The 22366-nt window shown below is 42.1% G+C and overlaps 2 protein-coding genes across 2 annotated transcripts; one reads left to right on the forward strand and one right to left on the reverse strand.

Annotated features, from left to right (window-relative positions):
* Positions 1 to 1439: 1439 nt before the first annotated feature.
* On the forward strand, positions 1440 to 14458 carry LOC115771213 (cadherin-23). The gene is made up of 8 exons (XM_030716813.1): positions 1440 to 1593; positions 7845 to 8209; positions 8265 to 9756; positions 9929 to 10190; positions 10256 to 11873; positions 11933 to 12235; positions 12292 to 13433; positions 13492 to 14458. The coding sequence occupies exons 1-8, from the start codon at positions 1440 to 1442 to the stop codon at positions 13616 to 13618; spliced, it is 5463 nt and encodes a 1820-aa protein (XP_030572673.1). The 3' UTR covers positions 13619 to 14458.
* A 933-nt stretch (positions 14459 to 15391) lies between these two features.
* Positions 15392 to 16250, reverse strand: LOC115771107. The gene is made up of 3 exons (XM_030716667.1): positions 16151 to 16250; positions 15932 to 16084; positions 15392 to 15860 (listed from the first exon to the last, which is right to left on the reverse strand). The coding sequence occupies exons 1-3, from the start codon at positions 16226 to 16228 to the stop codon at positions 15528 to 15530; spliced, it is 564 nt and encodes a 187-aa protein (XP_030572527.1). The 5' UTR covers positions 16229 to 16250; the 3' UTR covers positions 15392 to 15527.
* Between the last annotated feature and the right edge of the window lie 6116 nt (positions 16251 to 22366).

A 22366-nucleotide genomic window follows, 5' to 3' on the forward strand; every position in this document is an offset into this window, starting at 1 on the left:
CTTTGGGGCTGCGGCGGAAAATGTTTTGCCTGGCCGCACAGTGTGTACACACTTGTATTTATTTCATTGCCACTCGTTTTGCGCATGCGCGAAATGTGTATCAAAACAAAACCGGCGACAGCACGAAACCAGTATTTACCTCTGTGGCCGATTCACGCACGCCGTTGGCCAGCCAAGAACAGCGGCAGCGACAGCAGCAACAGGTAAAACGGCCAAAAGACAGAAGGTGAGCGAGCGTCGCGTCGTTAAGACGTTGCTGCGGTTGAATTCGTCGTGACAGTGGGCAAAAATCGAACAAAATAAAAGTAATTCAAAACAAAAAAAAAAAAACAAGAAGCAAATTCGGAACGAGAATCAAGTTTCGTACCTGGCGTCATACTTTGGCGTTTGGGTATTTTGCGCGTGTGCTAAAAAGTGAAATAATCATTTGATAAGTGTAATAACTGTGCATCTAATCACGCGGGCCTGTGAGAGCTATGTGAGTTTGGCCAGAACTTGTGCGCAGTGTTTTGTGGTTAATGTGCTGCTTCCTGGCCGCTTGTTTTTTTGTTACTTTTGCCTAAACAACAGCCGCGCTGACCAACAGCCTGTATATGTATCTTGCAGATACTTATGTATCTGCGGGCAATGCACGCTACGCCAGCGCAGAGAGCAACCAGTTCTGTTTTATGCGCTTATTTATTTTAGCTGCCTTTTTGCACACATTTTGGTCTTAACCGTGTGAGCGTGTGTGTGTGTGTGTGTGTGTGTGTGTGTGTGTGTGTGTGTGTGCTGGCTTTCTTTGACTTCCCCATGCCTTATGCTTTATTCCTCATTCTCCAGCTGTTTCAATTCCATGTGTGCGTGCGTGTGTGTGCGAGAAAGCCAACATTTGCCAATCGCTTGGCGCGAACAGCGCCTCAGCCTCAAATGATTGGAACTCTTTGGCAGCAGCAGCAGCCGCCTCATCATCATGTGCCACTTTTCACATGCTCATAAAGTGAAACTGCCAGCTAAGGCGAATTTCTTTTCAAGAATTGATCAAATGTTTGGCTTTTAAGTGCGGTCCAAGTTCACCAGCAGCTGGCTTCCAAGGCTCCAGTTGTAATAGCACAAAACAATTTGTTTTTTCTTTTTGGTATTACAGCTTGCAACACTTACTTTTCCGCTGACTGAGCGCAAATGCTGCAATTGCTGCCACTGCAACTGCCACTGCATTGCCATTAACCACAGCCAAGGTCGAATAGGCGGTGGGGGCTAACATTGAAAGATGTTTTCTTCATTGTTTTTTGGTTAGCAGCGTTTAACGAAAATCTCTTGTTTTGCATAAACGAAAACAGTTGAAGAGTTGAGAAAGAATTTGTGCTACATGTGCCAAATACTTGTGTAAATAAAACACCGAATTCTTGCCAGCTAACGGATACAGATACATAACGGCAACTGAAATTAGCAACGGCAACATGTTGCTGCCGTCGCTGATGTTGTTGCTGCTCGGTTCGATTGGGGCACAGCTGCTGAATCATGCGCCGCATTTTGTGCCCGGCTCCGGCGACATGTCCCGCTTCAGCCTGTCGGAGCACACGCCAGTTGGCAGTCCAGTCTATCAGCTTAAAGGTAAGTCGTGGCTATATCCCAAACTAAGGTCAGCCAATGACCAAACCCACGTTTCATAATCAAGCAAAAATGCTTTAGTCGCAGGTGAACGACTAGAATATATCCTGTACTTAGTTTCAATATGCCATAACATAAATTCATGTTTCGTCTATTTCTAATGATACACGACTTAATCGTGAATAACTTCTGTATACTTTGTACGATTGGTATGAGATTTTTAAGGCTTAAAGATGATATAGCAAAAATTATGTTATACCATATAATAATGTATATATATATACATATTATTTATAATATTTAGTTTGGTTGAAGAAGCTATCCAAAATGTAAAACATTTGAGATGTAATACAAGTTATGCAAGTTATTATAATCTCAGAGCTATGCAGATACAATCTAGGTTAAGAATCGATAATTAACGATCTTATCGAGGAATAAATGATATAGGTGTTTTGATAGTTTGATATGCGCGCGCCTACATTCACAATTTTTAGTACTTAGCTCTTCTCTGGGAAAGACATGAACATAACTCGACTCGCATGTGGATGTTGATCAAGCATATATATTTTTATATATACATCTTATGAGGTCACAGATGTATTTTTCTAGAAAACTATAATGCCCTCTTTTACCCATTTACAATGGGCACAGGCTCTTAAAAACAGCAACAATAGCCTCAATTCTCACATTATTTACGGCAAAGCCTTTCACAAACAGCAAAATTACTTAAACAATGTTTTTGGCCCAAAAGCTTGTGAGTTCGTGTCTCTTAGTAATTATATAGAGCTTATATATATATATATGGATTGTTTTTGTCAAAATCGGTTTGCATTTGCGCTCTCTTTCGGCTTTATTTTGCTGGTCATTTGATAGTTTAATTATTTTGTAATTTGACTTTTGTGGACTCGAAATCTCAAATTGCCTTTGCTGACTTTCATTTCGCTGGCTTGCTGTGGGTTTTTTTTTAAGGGGGGCTTGGGAGGGTTATGCCTATATGGCCATAATTGAAATATTAAGCGCTTGGCCCGCCGCAACGCCACCTACTTTTTGAATAACCTTGTGCAGAGTATTGCATTTTTTATGTATTTTTTTTTGCCCCGCACGTTTTTGGAGAACTCATGTCTCATAAGTGTGTCTCGACATGGGCATTTTTATGTAGAGTATCTCTGGTGATTACTTGATTTATGTAGCGAAATATGTCGTGTATTTTAAGCGATAAGCGCCAAGCAATCTTACTTTAGTTCGGGTTCCCATAATGATAATGTGTATGTCGCATGCTTGGGAATGCATTTAGGTAATCAAACAGCAGCTACGTATGTGTGTGTGCGATTGTATCTGTGCGCTACCCATGCGGAAATGCATTTGAACACGTTTGTGCGTAGCACTCGCGATACCAAAACAAACGCTCCAATAATGTTTGCTTGATAATGATAACAATTACCATGAGAATATGGCGTGTGGCCAGCTCTTTGCGGCATTAGATGCAATTGTCTCCTGGCTGCTGGCCAACTACAATAGTTGCAGAGAAAACGACGATCTTTGACAAGCAGAAGATTAAATACTCTTTTTACAAAAGTTTTAGTTACGACTTATTATTATTCTATAAACTATATGATATGGTAGACCTCTCTTTGCTCTTTGAGATATGTTGGATGGATAATCAGGCTGGCAATTGATATGTGCTAAAGTAGCCTGATTTTAGCTGGTAAATGGTCAATATATCTTGTTAAACAGAAAAATATATAACAAATATTTAAAACAAATAATAAATGTATGTACAAGAACTAAATATTTGGCAGATCATTGCTATAACAACCAATTTCCACACATGAACTGCCTAGCACAAACAAAAAAAACTTTGCAATCATTCCTAACGATAGACTTAAGTCAGAGGCTACATATATACATGTACAATAATAATTTTTTTCATAGTTATCGAATTAAGTAAATTAATAAATTGCTGCACTTACCCTCTTTGAGCAGTTTTTTTGTCAAAAAACTTAAAACATTTTTATCACAAAGCAGGAAGCACACTCGAACATATTTATGGTTCACAGAAAAAAATTTGAAAAAAAAAAATAAATGATGAATTTAAACATTTTATTCTTTCATACTTTTTCTTAAAAAAAAAAATCAACACTTTATCCCAAAAAAGGGGACACAGTTAAACACAGAAAAAAAATCACAGAAAAAAATTTAAAAAAATTTAATTATTATTTTTATCCCAAAAAAGGGGACACAGTTAAACACAGAAAAAAATCACAGAAAAAAATTGAAAATAATATAAAATTATTATTTTTTATCGCAAAAGAGGAAACACAGAAAAAAAATTAGAAAAAAAATATAAAGGCACACCTTGACACACTTCCTTTTTGCATTACCTGCAAAAAAAGACATAAAGGATTAGAAAATTTAATTAATTAAATAAAATATATATATAAAAAAAAAGGAAATTATTTAAAAAAATATAATATATCAAGGAGGAATGTATTTTTCGAAAAGTGTGAAACACCTCTCAAATTAATTTGAGCAAAGATCTTTGAAAATGAGTTTGAGGCAGATCGGATGGTAAACAAAAACTTTCATACAAAAGTTTTTCGCGTAACTACAGTGAAAATTGGGCTGTACGTTGATCTCCAATCAATCAGTCAGTCATGCCAAACAGTTTTATATATAGAGATAGCGAGAGTATATATTTAATTTATAAAATCTTAAGCGTCTCCTTCCATGCGTTACACATTTCTTCAACAAATAATAATACCCTCTGCAAGTGTAGAATAATAATGGCGCTCACTTTTGTACACGCAGAATCTATGACACTTTTACTTTGATAGAAGCGGCCAATCAATCGAAAGCTACAATGTGAAATGAATATATTTTACAGCCATGTCGTAATCGCTTCCTTTCGCAATTGTAACTGCAAGTGCTTGGGGCAGCTCCTTGGCTGGGCTTGGCAGCTGCCACATAATGTGTGGCAGCAACAGGCGCAACTGGTGTTACATTTCGTTGCATGATTATCCAACAACAAACAGTTCGCATTCATGTGAAAGCTGCACGCAGATCGCACTGGGTGCATCTTCGTGCTGGTTTTGGGCTTTTGTTTTTGCCCAGCTGCCCGCAAATGCATGTCGGCAGCGGCGGCCCGTTGACACCCTAACACAGAGGCCCACTTATGGCTGCCGAGATGCGGCCTGTAATTTGATGCAGACGCCACAGTTACCAGACGACAAGGCAAGGCAGACAACTTTCAAGCCAGTGCTGGGCTGCAGCATAAATATATGTATCTTTTTATCTAATCCCAAGCCATATTACTACAAATATATTTGTACATTATTTTCTTGAGCTCAATGAAGAGCTCAAAAGGCAACTTGAGGCCCAAAATTATTTCAAGTGTTTGCATTAACTAAGTAGTTGATAAGTAAGTGAGTACTCATTGAATCTTTCATGTGTGTGCGATCAATCTATGCCATGTGTGTGTAGCTGGGTGAATGGTCTTTCAGCCAGTTAGTTTTGCAAGCTGCATCCGTGAGATACTGGTAGAAAAAACACGTTTAAGCCAACAATTTATAGCGCGCTGCGTTTGAAATTAAGAGTGCCATAAACACAAATACACACACACACACGGACACTGCAGCCAAATTGAAAACTAGCCAAAACGTTGGCTAAACTGTGAGCCAGGAAGCGGCTCGAACAGCTGCATAATTTGTTATTGCAATTTTGACTGGCAATCATTAAAATTTTAAGAAAAAAGAGGCGCTTGCGTCACACGGCTCGCTGGCAATAGGCCAATTTGTTGGCTGCAGCCAACTTTATTCAATCAACGAAAAAATGTAGCAGGTTTTTCTTTTATCTATTTTACATTCAAATTGCTCATTTGACAAATCAATGATAATAGCGGCTAATCAGTTAATAAAACTGGAACAAAAGACGGCCCTGAGATCGTGCTGACCAAATAAATAGCTGTATATATGTATATGTAGATTTATTATTGTTTGGCTTTCATTGGGCAGATTCTGAGTTATTTAGAGTTTATTTATTTCCCATCTTCGGTAGCCCATCTTGCGATGCTAAGCTTATTTATAGAAACTTCAAGGCGATCGCAGAATTATAATAATATTTGATATTGAAGAATTCGCTCCGATTTTACAACAAATTAAATTATTCAGAAATTAGAATAGAGTCTATAAAAAATCGTTTTTTTTCGGACTTCGTATCTTTTGAACAGATATTTCTTTTTAAAAACTTTTCAGCTATGCCCCATAAAATAAGCAGCTCTTAAACATAAATAATTGGACATAAATTATAAATATTCACCAATGATTATATTTTAATATGCCCATCTACAAAAAGTCTTTTCTAAAACTTCTCTTTCGTCAAATATTTTACTAAATTTTTTTGCACTTTCTAAAGATTGTGCTAGTAATTATTGAATTCAATTAAATGGTTTTCAAAATACACATAAATAACATAATTAAGTGAATGGCGTGGTGTAATTATGTAGACTCTTAAACGCAAAGTGCGGCCAAAACAAACGAAAATGAATAATTGTGAAAAAACTCGCTGGCACAATGCGGGTGTTTTTCTTTTGTTTTCCCTTGTGTGTGTTTAGTGTGTAATAAATAGCAAAATATTAACAAATACGCTTCGCAGAGCATGAAATCACAAATTATTTTGCCCCCGTCCCCCACCCACACACACACTCCCACACACCTGAAACATCATCATGCAGTACACATGCCGCATGATATGGCAAGTGAAAAGTAGAAATGTAGAAAAGTTTTCAACATTGAAAAACTCGCATAATTGTTGGCCATTACAGAGCTCAGTTTGTTTTTCCCAGTTTTTCTTGAGCATGCCCCAAAACGAGATTCCATATGAGGCGCAGCAACAATCAACGTACACCAAATAATTCCACTGGCCCCCAATGTACCAATGCGCTACGGTATATTGTTGTATGCTATGAGAAATCACATTAAAAAAATGTGTAAGCCCCGAAAAAAACAAGAAAAAGAAAAACTAGAAAAAAAAAATGATTATGTACATTAAAAGTGGAAACGGTCGCTCACGCGCCGAATGCAAGGGGCACGGTGCAGGGGCAGGCACTGGGGGCACTGCAATGGGAAAGATTCGGGTTGGCGACCGCAATTGGTTAGTTGTTGGGTGTAGTAAGCTATGGAGAACGTGTTGTTTACTTCCCGCTTCGGCGTCCAAGTCGTGCTCGTGGCTGCTGCAATTGTCGGTCGCCGTGTCTGTCGTCTTCAAATGGTTAGAGCAAACTTGAAAACCTGAAAAGCGGTCCGCCTGCCTGTCGTCTACGTCTGTGCCAAAAGTCGTCTTGCAGACCGCCAGCGGGCTTATTATACTCTTTTAGAAAGTATTATACATTTTTCATGAAATGCGTAAATATATATTCTTGTTCAGTATCACAGCAAATAGCCAGAACATACCAGTCTATCATATATCATGTTGTTGAGATATTATCAGTCAAAAATTAAGATCTTTTCTAAAAAACTTGTTTTTTCAAGATATCTTGGGCTAACATAGTATTTAGGAGTTTTACTATGCTGCTTGCATATCTTTTAAACTATTATATCTTATCATAAATCATATACTCCACAGAAAGAATGGGTAAAAGATGACTTTTTGCATAGACTTTTCTTCTAATTTTCAAGCTTTCATGCAAGTCGCAAGAGTATTTCTAATGCGATCTATCGATAATAGCCGTTTTTTCTTGTCATTGCTGGATTTTGTACATGCGCTGTTGGGATCATTTGTTTTCTTTCTTTTGCCCATCCACTTTGTATCATTCGAAAGAATTTCTAATGGTTTTTCGTGTTTGCCCCCAAGCTGGGTTGCGCTGCTCGGAAATTTGAAGTATGTTTCCTGTGATTAAAACCACCAAAGAGAAAGAGAAACTGCTTAAATCAAGACAGTTTGAGTGGAGTTCAAAAGAAACCCAGATTTAGCTGAGCTGACCCAACTCCCAGCGTTAGTAACATATTTAGCTCCATTTCCACGCCCAACTAAACTGCAAAGTCGAGCGAAGGAGGTTGTGGGAACTTAATTAGCATTTTTCACACGCTTAAACATAACCCAACAGAGTGTCAGTCGATGACGTTAGTCGACGACGCGAACTCGACACGTAATTAAAGCAGTGAGCGTGACGAGCAAAACGAGTAGCCGACAAACCGCTTTTACTGCCGCCAACAACCCAGTCACAAGTGAACCCCAACTTATTTGTTACACATTTGCAGGCATCGACCCGGAGGGAGGCCGCCTCAAGTACAGCATATCTGGCCCAGTTTTCTCGGTGGATCGGGAGACGGGCGTGGTGCGTCTGCGCCAGGAACTAGATCGCGAAACCCAAGATACCGCTGAGGTGATTATAAGCATTACCGATGAGGGTGTCTACGGCACAGAGCCCAACACGGTGTCCCAGCGTCGCGAGATACCGGTGCGCGACTATAACGACAATCAGCCCACATTTTACGGAAGACCCTACACGGCCAGCGTTAGTGAGTCGCTGCCCGTGGGCGGCAAGCTGATTGTGGAGCCACCGATCATAGTCGTTGATCGTGACGAGGGCCTCAATGCAGAGGTGCAGATAAAGTGCGTGCAGGTAAGTCGAGTTTTAAGCAGGCACAATCAATCCAGCTCACGCTTAGATCTTCCAGGAGAACGACATTTGTGACATCTTTGAGGTGCGCGCTGTCAAGTTGGGCGATGGCAACTACACAGCGAGGGTCGCTCTAAAACAACCGCTGGATTTTGAGAGTCGTCCCTCCTACATCATGACCATCTCCGCCTCAGATAGCGCGTTGGAGAATCGTTTGACCTCCTTTGCCACAGTTTCCATCAATGTCATCGATGTGCAGGATCAGGCGCCCGTTTTTACCAATGCCCCATATTCCGCTACTGTGGCCGAGAATACACCAGCCGGCGTGAGCATACTGACCGTCAAGGCGATTGATGGCGATGTGGGCATACCAAGGGAGATTTTCCTCTCACTGGAGGATGAACCTTTTGGTCACTTTGAGCTGGTACCCTACGGTGATCCCAAGGATGGCACAGCCATGCTGCAAACCTCCAGTGTACCCTTGGACCGCGAAAATCCTGATATACTGCAAAACGGCGGTGTCTACGTCTTCTCCATACGCGCCACAGAGCTTATAGATGGTGCCATTCCCGCGGAGCACTCGATCACGCGCGTCACCATTGTGGTAAGCGATGTGGACGATCACAGGCCCGAGTTCAGCGCCTCGCACTTTAACGTTTCGATTGCGGAGAATCTGGCCAATGGTATGCCGCTGCCAGGTCTATCGATATTCGTGGATGATCGAGATATGGGCGAGAACAGTCGATATCAGCTCAAGCTACTGGATGTCTCAAAGGCAGTTGGCGTGTTTGCAGTCTCACCAACTGAGGGCCAGGGTCGCACTCCTGTTGTGGTCAAGGTGCTCGATGCCAGTCGCCTGGACTACGACAATCCTGCACAGCGCAAATTCGAGTTCGATTTGGTGGCCTCCACGCATGGCGTGGAACAGGCCAAGGCACGCGTGGAAGTCCATTTACTGGATGCCAATGACAATGCGCCTGTTTTTGGGCAGCACACCTATCGCTTTACAGCTGCCGAGAATCTGACAACCGACTCCCTCATTGGCGTAGTAAATGCCACTGATGCAGACTCGGCTGATTTCGGGCATGTGCAGTATGTGCTCAAAGGATTTGGAGCCGATAACTTTTATGTTAACCCGGAGACTGGCGGCATTTATCTACTCAGACCTCTGGACTACGAGAAGCAGAGTACCTACAGTCTGACTGTGGTGGCTGTGGATGGCGGTGGACGCGAATCGAATGCCAACCTCTATGTGGATGTTCTCGACGTCAATGACAATCATCCGAGCTTCGAAAGCAACGAATACAGTCGCACAATACGGGAGGGTGCCGCAATCTTTGAGCCACAGTTCTTTGTGCGTGCCCACGATGCAGATGGTCCCAGCCAAGGCAATGGCAAGGTTAAGTACGCTATAGTCTCGGAGAACAGCATAGCTGGCAATGTATTCCGCATTGAGCCGGCAACGGGCGAAATAACCCTACAGAAGGCAGCCAGGTCCATGGATACGGAGCGCGGCGAGTATGAGCTAGTCGTATCCGCCACAGATTTCGGTGAGTCAGAGCTAACTATTACTTTAGGACTTATTTATATTACTTGGAAGAGCAGGGAGCAGCTGGGCAAAGAGTTTTGCTGCTCGCTCAGTTCCTTCATAAGGAAGACAACGCCTCACTTTTGTAAGACAACATTAATATAATTATTTATCTCTCTTCGTCCAATTGCCAGGTATTCCTCCCCTAACCAACACCACGCGTGTGCTTGTGCGTGTAGGCATCTCCGGCAATCAGCGTCCCATTTTCAAGGGTCACTTCCAAAATGTCGAGAATTTGCCCATCATTGGACCGCCCAGTTATCGCGTGTCCATACCGGAGAATGCCGCACCGGGCTATAATGTAACTACAGTCTCAGCACATGATCCCGACGGTCTGGACAGTCTGCTCAGATATCGCATTGTGGGCGCCAATGACAACTTCCAGATTAATGAGTTGTAAGTCTAGTCTAGATTGAGCCCAATCCCTTGAAACACTTCTCATCTAAACTTCTCTCTTGCAGATCTGGATTGATTACTGTGTCCCCACAGGCGCGCATTGATCGCGACTTGAATATGAATAGCTTTGAGATAATTGTGAATGCCGTCGACTCTGGCACGCCCATACCGGAAACAGCTACAACCACTGTTTATGTGAATGTCAAGGACATCAACGATGAGAAGCCCAAGTTCGAGCAGAATAGCTATGCTGCCTACGTATCCGAGCGCACAGCTGTTGGAGAGAGCGTATTGCGGGTTAAGGCAATTGATAAGGATCTCAACTCACGTCTGGAGTATAGCATGCAGGGAGCGGTTAGGGCAACCACCAAGGCGGGCGTGAGCATAACCAATCGGAGCAGCTATCCCGTGCAGGAAGCCTTCCGTGTCGATAGCCAAAGCGGAGAGATCTTTGTGAACAGCAGTCTGCGTCACGATGTGGCTGCCATTATCATCTTCACAGTGGCCGTGCGGGATCTGAATGCTGAGGTGGATCCTGAGAAGCAAGTGGACACCACAGAGGTAACGGTGTATGTGCAGTCTTTCAAGGATAAGGATCCGGTCTTCAAAAATCCAGGATGGAGCAGCTCTCGCCCTGTTGTCAACATCAAGATCAAGGAGGAAATGCCCATAGGTAGCGCGCTGTTCATTCTACAAGCCGAGGATCCGGTGACTGAGCAGCCCATTACAAGCTTTGAACTGGTCGAACCAAAGGAGCTGGAATATTTCCAAATCTCCGAACGCACTGGCGAGGTCATATTGATGAAGCGTTTGGACTACGAAACCCTGGCGGAGTCGGGCAGCGCAGAGTTTGATCTGCAGGTGCGCGCGAATAGCGCCGATCGTCAGCGCAGCACAATCAGCCGGGTGAACATCACGGTGGAGAATGTGAATGATAACAGTCCGATCTTTGAGCAAAGCTCTTATCATGCCACCATCATTGAGAACAAGGGCCATCCGGAGCGTGTGCTGCAAGTGAGGGCCCAGGATAAGGATGCGGCGCTTAATGCGCGGGATGAGCGTTTGGGCTATCATAGGATCGTTTACTCCCTGCAAGGCGAATATGCAATGCTCTTCGAGATCAACAACCTGACCGGGCAGATCATTGTAGCTCGCAATCAGACCATTGATCGCGAGCGCACGCCCACCATTCGACTGCAAGTAAAGGCGGAGGACTCGCCCGGCAAACCCACCGATGCCAAACAGAGCATTGTCGAGCTGCTGATCGATGTGCTGGATGTGAACGATAATGCGCCAGAGTTTACCAAGAAGCTCTACAGCGCTGTCATACCGGAGAATGCGCTGAAAATGGAGAATGTCTTGCAAGTGAACGCGACTGATGCGGATGAAGGACCTGGCGGCGAGATACGCTACGAGCTGGTCAATGAGGGCGACGCCAACGGGCTGTTTAGTATTAATGCGCAGAGCGGTCTGCTGACGACGCGTCGCAATCTAACGGGCAAGGGACGCGCCGATGCCTATGTGCTGATTGTGCGCGCCCAGGACAATGGCAACCAGGTGCCCAAGCAGCCCACGCTCTCCTCGGATGTCGAGGTGCGCATTTTCATCGGGGATGTGAGCGCCAATGATGGTGTGCCATTCTTTGTGGCGCCGCGAGTGGGTCAAATGGCAAATGTGACAGAGGTGGGTCTCGCAGAAAAACCTTAAATTGAAAGATGTTCCAACTTTTAATCTCCTTACAGAATGCTGCCATTGGCGCACCGGTTTTCCAAGTGATTGCCAGCGATCCCGATGATGAGAACACGCCCTCCGGCACAATATCCTACCGCATTTTGCCAGATACGCCCGACGCTGAGGTGTTTGCCATTGACACTCACACCGGGCTGATAACAACACGTGAGCAGCTGGATCGGGAGGAGAAATCCATGTACAAGGTGCTGTTGGAGGTCAGCGATAATGGGCAGCCCAAGCAGTCGGTGACGCGCATCTTAAAGATTGAAGTGCTCGACATGGATGATCATGAGCCCAGATTTGCCAGAGAAATTGTAAGTCAGAACACAAGTTAACATCCATTTGGACTCTAAGTTAAAAATTTGACCAGGATGCGGGTCCCATAACCATGTCCGTGAAGGAGGAGCAGCCAGCGGGCACCGTTGTGGGCAACTTTAGCGCCATTGACGAGGACATTGGCGAGAATGCGGCCATCGACTATGTCATTATCGAGGGCAACAACGAGCAGATCTTTGCCATTGAGCGCAACAACAACAGCGTGGCCATATTGAAGACCACCCAAGCTATCGATCGGGAGCTGGTCGAATCCTTTACGCTGACTATTAAGTGCCTGAAGCTGGGCGAGCCAGCTTTCAGGTACATTGGCGATCCCTATGATCGCCAGGATCCTTCGCATCTGCGCATTACCATAAAGATTCTGGACATTGACGACAATTTGCCGCTGTTTGAGAATCCGGACGCTACTGTCGGCATACGCATCAATGTGCCCATTGACACTGTGATTACCACGCTGCGTGCCAGCGATGCGGATGCTGAAGCTGCGCCCATAGCGCTGTCCATTGTGAACGTGACCTTTGTGCCGCAGTTCTACAAGCGCAGCCGCAAACTGGCCACGGGCAACTTGCAGACGCTCTTTACGCTGAACAATCACACTGGGGAGCTGCGCACGGGTGGCTCCTTTGCCGACTATGTGGATGGATACTTCCTGATGCGCGTGTGCGCCAACAATTCGGCCGAGGCCAAACGCCAGACGCACAGCAACATCAAGGTGTTTGTCATACGCGACAAGTCGCTACTGAAGTTCGTCTTTGCCCGTCCGCCCAACGAGATACAGCACAATATACGGCCATTCCAGGAGCAGCTGCAGCAAAAGCTCAAGCCGCTAGGCCTGGAGCTGCACGTGCTGGACACACAGGTCTTTACGCGTGCCGACATGAGTCTGGACTTTACGGCGACCAGCTCCTGTTTCCAAATGTTTCGCAATGGCGCCGCTTTGTCACTAAAGGAGATGCAAAAGCTGATGAACTCCAAGGAGCTGCGGCACGAGCTCATCGACATCTATGCGGCATATGGCGTCAGTGACCTGGAGTCCTGTTCGGTGCGACGCACCCACACGGCCGCCCTCTTCGGCAATGTACTGATGTCTGCAGGCGCTTGGCTGGTTATTCTGGCGGCGCTTATAGGCGTGGCCGCGCTGGTCGCCCTCTGCACAGCCTGCTGCCTGAAGAAGAAGTGAGTGTCCTAGTTTCTGTCTGGTTTCCATTGTTTAATGAAAATACCTTGTATACAGATTCAAGCGGCACAGCAAACGCAGCCTGCAAGCAAGTCTGCGTACGCCCACAGAGCATACGCCCACCTCGTACAGCTACTCGATGCCCGCCGTGCTCTACTCGGAGCCCATCTATGGACCCTTGTAGCCTCAGCTAATATTCTGCACAGCCAGGAACAGCCAATGGCAATGCTGAATCATAATTCTAGTGTAATCTAGTGCTCAACACTCAAGACTTAAGCCCCATCTGCACCATCTGACAACAGATTTATCCAATCTGCGAGTTATTCTCTATGGCCAGAGCAGATCAGGTGCACATGAGGCTTGGGCAATGTAGCTGGCCGCGCCAGTTGGCCAAAACAGTCCATACAAGCATAAGCATACTATGCACGTGATCTAGTATGTACATAATACACCTATGTAGAGTATAGAAGAGTATAGAGTATGCGAATCTAATTTAAACTGTATAAAGTCGAAAATGAAAACTTTTAGCTTTAAGTTCTCATATAGAAAGTCATTTTATGTGTCATCTGCGCAGAAAGGGCCGAGTACCCCATTCGAGTACTCCAGCTTTGAGTAGAGTTCTTTTTTTTTGCAACGCATGAAATAATTTTGTTTTATTTTAGTAAAAATAAATGGCATTTACCTATATATTTATCTTATCGTTATTTGTCTAGCAAATGCATAACAAGTGCAAAATAAATATTACTTAAAATGCAGCCTGATTTTCAGCAGGAAGTTTCACATCCTGACGCTAAGCACTTTTGCTTGTGAAACTAAAACAAATTATATGCATAACATATATATTTGCCACTTACCCAAACAAGGTGCATATGTTTGATGCCATTAAGGTAAAAATATGTATTTAGTTTTCGAATGTGAACATGTGTGCAAATAAATTGTATCTACAACAAAATACACGAATACCTTAGTCACATTCCATGAACTATGACGGGGCATGCACAGTGATATGGGCCACAGCAAAAATGTAAGTCAACAAAAATTAAACTAAACACAAAGGCTTATGGCTAAAAGTAGACTCTCGAGTCTCTCATCAATTTGGCTTGCCCAATATATGGGCCGACTAGGGAATATCCTGAATGCAGCTCGAGTAACGCGCTCGTTTGAAGTAATAAAGATAAATTTAAAAAATAAAGGTTCGTTGGCAGGGTTCAAACTCGCAACTGACCGCATTACTTGCTGACGACTTCACAAATACATTATACCCTTTTTACCCATTTTTAATGGGTTGAGGGTATAAATATGCCACCTATAGCATCACGGCTTTGAAAAGTTGATATTAATAAAAGAAGTACTTAGCAGACTGCCAACCACCCAAATCGAACTACCTGCTTGGCCAAGATATACCCTCTTACTGCCTTAACAATGACGAGGTATTATAGCGCTTGACTTTGCAGGCGCAGAGCCACTTCAGAGCTTCTCAGGGATCGATATTGAAGCAAAATATTAAAAAAAAATTCAAATAAAAATAAAACCAATTGAATGATGTGAACAGTGTTGCACCGCACCCCTTAGCCAGTGCTTTGCCCCACACCCTCCTCACTTAAAATGGTTTGATCGGCATTCGAATGCATCGATCCGTTCATATATACTTTGTAGCCTACCATATTGCAGAGGCGACTGCACTTAATTTATATCTATAAAATAAACAATACATGTTTCATGCCATGGCTGCGGATCGTCGGGAGATAAGTCATTCAGTTAGTCGGGCAACTAAAAGATCTAGTTATGATTCGAGTTTTGGGCTAGTAGACGGATCTTATCGATTTCTATTGTAGATGTAGATAATTATCAACAATGTTAATAGAAAACTCTAGTTGCCTTTTGGGAACCCCCAGCTTTTATCGTCAAAAAAGTTGAAAACATTCAAATTGCAGAGCTGTTGTATATTAATTATAGCTTATGTTTTCTTGGAACCACTCGAATAGATACGGATATATACTGTTAAAACTAACCTAATTCTTTTGATTACTGTTCATAAAGAAGTACTCAATATTGTTTTTTTTTATGCCATGACTCGTCGGTTGTCTTTGGGCTTACAATCTACCATCCATATCTCTCAGCACTATAATAACTGATAAGTCAGCCTCGACCTGTCCGGTGATGTTGAAGTTGATCTTGTAGTAGGCCGGGCTTAGAGGTTTGGGCCATCCATCGCCAGTCGGAATGCACTTATCGAAAATGTAGGTGCCTTTGGGCCAGGGGTATGCTTTCTCGGGTTCGGGTATATTCGAGCACTGCTTCAGCTCCTTGTAGACATTGTCCTTGTAAAAGGTTTCGGCAAAGCTTTTAAATCCCTGCTTCGGAATTTCGAAGGGCAAAAGCGTGTAATCTTTCCCGTTTACGCTGCGGTAAGATGTTGCCTCCACCTGGTCGATAAATAGAACTCGCACTTACAATTCATTACATTTTGAGATCACTTTTATATTGAAGCACTGACCATAAGCGTATCGTCCATATCGACTTTTACTATCATTTTGCCCATAAAAGTAGTGCCCTTTCGTCTTATATATCCAATCCTTGGCTCAGCCTCCAATTTCGATGGATCCGACGTTCTGAATTCTACCGATAATGGTTCGTAGATCCTGTCATACTGCAAACGGGATCAGTTGGCATTTGGCGGCATATCCTTTTCTGTATTAAACTCTGCATCGCTTACCCATTCATTGTGGCCATCTACGAGCAGCGGAAGCAATATCCATGCCACGGAGAGCGAAAGCAGCAGACCCGTATACATTTCCGATAACGTTTGACTATGGTTGTATCTGCAGTCAGATTATTTATATTTGCTGATTTTGTCATGAGTCCCATTCGTTTTGTGGGTTGTATCCATTAACCTTGACAGCAATTAAAATTATTAACACTGGCCCGACCTGACAATCTGACAGTTTTACCAGCTGTAAATATTACTAGGTGTTCATTTTTATACCCTGAACCTAATGAAAATGGGTTAAGCCGGTATAATGGTTTGTGAAAATGTTTGTATGTAACAGGCAGAAAGAAACATCTCCGAACCCAAAAAGTATATATATTCTTTATCAGCATCACAAGCCGAGTCGATCTAGCCATGTAAGTCTGTATATCTGCCCGCCTGTCCGTTTGTATAAACGCAGGGATCTCACAACCTATAAGAGCTAGGAATTAAAATGTTCAATGTGGGTCCTGCTAGTGCCCGCGCAGAACGACTTTCTATACCTTCACACGTTTCCAAGTAATCGATAAAAGTCGATATTGAAGTCCCTTCTTGAGCAAAATTGTTAAATAATAAGAGCTGCCAATTTAATTTAATTTTTAATTTTAATGCAATTGAATTTTTGAGAATATCCAAATATTCTATAGCACAAACACAAAAGCACAACACAAAACTTATTAAAGAAAATGTGTTTTGGCTGGCCTCATGTCAGCGGCAGCTGACATTACAATCATTATATGCAATAGACAAGAAGGGGAAAATCTATTATTTATATAGTGTAGCAGGCTGCTAGCGACACAACAGTAAAGCTGCACCTCCTATCGATAGCTAGCTGTTAAGCACTGTTCGATAACTAAGAATTAGAAAAGAATGTTAGAGAATTATAAAAGGTCTTGGAGTCAGTCTCAGCAGAGAAGCGAATAAAGAAGACGTGTTTTGGCCTTGCTGAAGTTAAAGACTTTTGAAATGCAACGGCGCCTACAATAGCAAGTAAGAGGTTCTAGTCGGGAGTTCCCGACTAGGGAATACCCTGAACCGTCCTATTCCAATACCAAATGCGGCTCGCGCTACGCGCTCTTTTGCTTTAGTAGTTATAAAGATAAATTTAAAATAATAAGTTCCCCTTGAAGGGTTCGAACTCGCAATAGATCACACTAATTATCGTCACGTCTACCAAGCAGCCACACCAATTATTAATTTCGATGAGAAAAACGAATTAAAATAACAGCACAGAAAACAATACAACTGCAATTGCTGTTGCAAAGCAGACGCGCATGAATGTGTGTGTGTTCATGTACACAGAAATTCTTGGAACTTGCGCTTGCTGACGCTGATACGAGGAAAGTCATAACGCGTTTTCATTAATAACGTCTGTGTTTCTATATGATGAAATTTTCTACAACAAATCTTAATGTGCCATCGAATATTTGGGTTTTCTCAAAAAGTCAATTGCGTTTGAATTGTGGCTTAAATTGGTGGGCAATTTAAGTTGGGCTATTAACTTGATATACAGATCTGCGGTGGTAGCGGGAAGGGAAGGTGGCGATAGCTATAAAATGAAAGACACTTGATATATATATACTATTTTAGAAGGAACATTCAAATTTATTGCTCTTATTATTTACTCAATTTGCTCAAAAAACAGGATGTCAAAAACGCGACAAGTTATCGAATATCGGAAACAAACTCGATTTGCGCGGGCACTAGAAGGGCCTACAGCTAAAATTTCAAGTCTCTAGCTTTTATAGGTTTAGATATCCATGCGTTCATACATACGGACAGACGGACGGACGGACAGACAGACAGACATAGCTAGATCGACTCGGCTATTGATGCTGATCAAGAATATATATACTTAATAGAGTCGGAGATGCTTCCTTCTGCCTGTTACATACATTTCCACAAATACATAATACCAATTTTCAATGGGTTCAGGGCATAAAAAACAGGAGAAGAAAAAGAAAAACCCATAAATAATAAATATTGTTAAAACTAATGTGCGGCACTCATTAGCCTCAGGCAACTGCGCAGTGGACGATGTGGCAAGTACAAGGGATGATGATGCTGGTAAATGAACTGCCACACGAACAGGCCAAAGGGTGCAACGTGTATGTGTGTGTGCGTGCACACACATATGAACTGATCAGGGGTTGTTGCTGTGTGCTCCTGTCTTAGTAGTTAGCTGTAGCTGCTGCCACATCTAACGAGTTATTTTTATAACTTTTTAAAACACAACAACAACTAAGGCAAATCAAGTGCGTCCGGGCTCAAGTAAATCAACGAGCAGTGGTTCACTTTTATGGGGGTTGTCTCTGGCTTTTGGTGTAATTACAACCATAGCCATTACCATGTTGAAACATTTCAAAGTACTTGTAGAGTATTGCAATTAGCATAAAACCCAACTGGCAGCAGTGGCAGCTATCAAATGTTGCCAAATCACATTCCACTTGAACATTGATTGATGATGGCCATCGTAAATCACACTTCAAACTCGAATGACAAACGCGCTTCCCTCTTTGTTTGCTGGCCAAACAATGACGGCGCCGCTAACTGCCACAGATCCAAGCTACACTAATCACCATTTAATGCTCATGTGATACATGGAGGGGTTGGCGCCACCCAGCTCCAAGCTCCAAGCTCCTAGCGCTCCCAACTGCACTGAACACCGCACACCCTGAAAAAAAGCCAGCACAGCTGCAGGTGTCCTGCGCAAAACAGTGTTAAACAAAAATGTAGCTAAACACACACATCAACTTTTTACCCTAGATTCATTTGGCAGACAGTTAGTCAGCCGAGGGCGGGGAGACGGGGCCGAACAAGCAGCCGGCCAGATGTCCAACTTTAACGTGCAAACAATGCGCACAATTAATGAGTGAGCCAGGACGAGGCTATCGCAGGGGAAGTCGCTCATTTCCTTAACATTTGCGGCAAAAACAATTTGTGAGAGGACCAACAGAGTAGACTAGAAAGTGATCGACTTATAAATGCCCTGTTTATTGAATATTGCCCAAAAAAGTCCTAGGGTAATTTAATTTCAAGCATCAAAAACTGTTTACTAGAAAGTAATTCCAATACTATGCAACTATAATATTGTGGTTTTCCCAAGAATCAATTAGCGAGCAGCTGCCTCATAGTACTAAAAAAAAGTCTTTTTAATTTGAGGTTCCAAAAGGAAACTATTGCCTATGTCACTCTAAAATGTATATAGAAAGAATATACCTTTGCCATGCCTAGCATTTCTAGGGTATTAAGACCTTGCGTGCCAATGCCATATATCTGACTAAATCATAACGGTCGCTTTCTGTCACTGCCGCAAACCCTGTCAGAGGTGCCATAAAAAGCGACTTAGGGCAAACACCCCGCGCCGACAGCAATTCAGTCGATTATAATTGCAGTTAACTACTTGCTAGGCTGCTGCTTTATTGTTTTTTTTTTTGGGTAAAAACTGCAGTTTTTCGCAATATTTTCTTTCTCTTTTTTTATAACGAGCCGCACAATGGAGGCCTAATCGCAGGATTTTCGCGCGTTTTTCGCTAAACCGGAAGTGGCATTAGAGCGCATAGCAAGCGAACGGAAGCGTTCGTTAATGCGGCTTTGGCACAAACTGCATTCAATGGCAAATACAGTCAATCAAGCGTTGTTTACATTAACAATAACTGGGCATGAAACCGTTGTTGTGCCGACATTTTAGCACCAGCCTTCAATTCAATTTATGCACTGCAAAAAACTAAAAAATAAAAAAAAAAAACTTAACAAATATCAACCATAAATTACAAATGTCAGATTCATTATGCACATGGCGCTGCATATTAATTAGACTGGCGCTCGTTCGTCCTTTACCCAAATATATTTATGACCACTTGATGAACTGCACCCAGAATTTGTATTTGGGGTTGCGAGCATGCTTTCGTCCTGGTTGCCCTCATTTGCATAACAATCAAGTCGTAGCTTGTGGTACAGCCTCAGCTCAGCTACTAGCGCTAATGCTGAGTGAAGGGCTAAAGGATCTCGGATCCTGGGGGTAGAACTAGCCGGCTCTAATGGTTTTCGTACACAGGCAGCGGGTGTGAAGTTGTAAAGTTTAATGTATTGTTTGTCTAACAGTTTATTCATTTGGAAAAGGAAATTTTGTTGTTATGTGATTGGAATATGAAATATGTATGCATGGGGTTGCAAACGGGAATGACACTTTTGGCGGGTTGCCAAACTCTAAATAGGTAAAATCTCCTCAAATTCATTGCGATACAACAGTTAAGGTAAAAGCAAAAGAGACGAAAGTCTTTCGTTTGCAAATAAGTAACAAACTTTGTTTGTAACCAAGTATTTTATGTCAATTTGATTCATGTGTATCTAATATGAGTTTTGATATACATGTGTTGGCATTAAAAAATACATAAATATAATATATAAATATATCTAAAGCTTACAGGATCTTTAATGGTGTCTTATTAAAAGACAAACGAATATAAATGCAAATTCTTTCCCCTTGTTCTTGAATATTAAATTTATTAAGACCTGCCCTATAAGCATAATATTCCCTATGAAAGTATTTTATCTCAATTCGATTCGTGTGTATCTAAACTGATTTTTGATTTACATGTGTTTACATTTTTTGCGTACCACTCTCGGCTGCTACAATGTGACACAAATCTGCTTAAATTTGACTAAAACCGCTCAGATCGGATTAAAATCGCAATCAAAACTTGCAGCACAGTTTACAGTTTCAACTCGCACACACACACACACACACACAGTCTAATGATTATCCTGAAAGGACGAGCATGCACACAAATGCGACAGATTGGCTTCCTCAGCTCGGCAACAAATGTAACAAAATACTCGAACGGCTGTTTGTTTATCCAATGTTTTTCGGTTAGATGAGCACACAACTCAAGGTAGGACAGCCGAGGACCTACATAAAAGTACCAGTAACACACACACACACACACACACATATATATATTTAGATACATATGCATGGCGTACCCCGAACGCTGTTGCAACACAAACAACACAACGTCACAGATTTCACAGATAAACCAATTCGAGCAGGGCAATGAATCGCTAAAAAGGTCGAGCAACTTGCTCGGCTCGACCCGTAAAAAAAAAAAGCAACAACAGCACCAGAGCGAATTTTGTTTGCCAAACGAAAAAGGGGTAAGCAAAAGGGGCACAAGGTACGATGCCGCACGTGTACCGCAAAAGGGTTAGAATTTTTTTTATACTTTATGGAAAAGTGTGTCAACGAAATGCATACCAGTTCGATGCTAAAAAGGCGTAAAACAATCAATTCGCCAAATAAAATTCGATTTGCGATTTTGCCATTTTGATATCGGAATCGGAACTGAAATGACAAATTGGCACGTTTATGCTTGAATACGGATTACACGAAATGTTCATAATTTATGCCCACATATGCCCATTTTTTTAAGACCTTCGATTCAGTTAGTTAATAAAGTATATAAATGATATTGGTATAACGATTTAAGGTATTTTAAGTCATTAAAGAAATACTCAGTAAACTTAGAAAAATAATTTGGTATATAAAGCTCACTGTTGACAAGTTATGAATATATAATACTTATAATATATATGTAAAAATGAAAATGTAAAAATCTACTTACCCACAAATTCACATTCACATATTTTTATCGACATATTAAAGTATAGATGAAATTCAAACATGAAAATAACTGAAAAATCAGAGTAAGTAAGAGTTAGAGTATGATCAGAGATAAGTTAAAAGAAGACATATAACTAAAGCATGAAAGCGAGACATAATGGGATTCGTGAGAATCGCAGAGTAGGGCGCTATTTAAAGGAAAATTTCTTTCAAGCGGCAAGAAAAATTATAAAAAAAGGTGAAGAAATAAAATTAATATTAACATAAGAAAATATAATATTATTATAATTTTATTTTATTAGCCCAAAAACTAAAATAGATTTTCTAAGAGAAATGACAGTTTTAAAGCCCTTTAAAATTGGAAAAACTTTTAAAATGAGTTGCAGCGTTGCTTTTATTTTATCGTGAAGTAAATAGGTTATATCTTACATTCCAGCCGGAAGCAAAGCTGTTGCTCAGCGAATCGTATATAAATTGTGCCCAAAGGACGTGCACTTGACGCATTCGCATTGTGTTTGCTCCTTGCACCGTGCTGGCAATTTGTTTCTATTTTGGTTTCC

This window comes from Drosophila novamexicana, unplaced genomic scaffold, assembly GCF_003285875.2.
Source record: "Drosophila novamexicana strain 15010-1031.04,08,12 unplaced genomic scaffold, DnovRS2.1 tig00000024-arrow-pilon, whole genome shotgun sequence".
In the NCBI taxonomy this organism is placed as follows: Eukaryota; Metazoa; Arthropoda; class Insecta; order Diptera; family Drosophilidae; genus Drosophila; species Drosophila novamexicana.

What these genes read in the sequence shown, in the direction of transcription:
- LOC115771107 (XM_030716667.1), bottom strand. Translation starts at nt 16,228, where the DNA reads ATGTATACGGGTCTGCTGCTTTCGCTCTCCGTGGCATGGATATTGCTT. An exon ending in TAGATGGCCACAATGAATGG is followed by an intron (nt 16,085 to 16,150) that starts GTAAGCGATGCA and finishes TCCCGTTTGCAG; the next exon opens with TATGACAGGATCTACGAACC. An exon ending in ATATGGACGATACGCTTATG is followed by an intron (nt 15,861 to 15,931) that starts GTCAGTGCTTCA and finishes TTTATCGACCAG; the next exon opens with GTGGAGGCAACATCTTACCG.
- LOC115771213 (XM_030716813.1), top strand. Translation starts at nt 1,440, where the DNA reads ATGTTGCTGCCGTCGCTGATGTTGTTGCTGCTCGGTTCGATTGGGGCA. An exon ending in CGTATCCGCCACAGATTTCG is followed by an intron (nt 9,757 to 9,928) that starts GTGAGTCAGAGC and finishes TCCAATTGCCAG; the next exon opens with GTATTCCTCCCCTAACCAAC. An exon ending in CCAGATTTGCCAGAGAAATT is followed by an intron (nt 12,236 to 12,291) that starts GTAAGTCAGAAC and finishes AAATTTGACCAG; the next exon opens with GATGCGGGTCCCATAACCAT.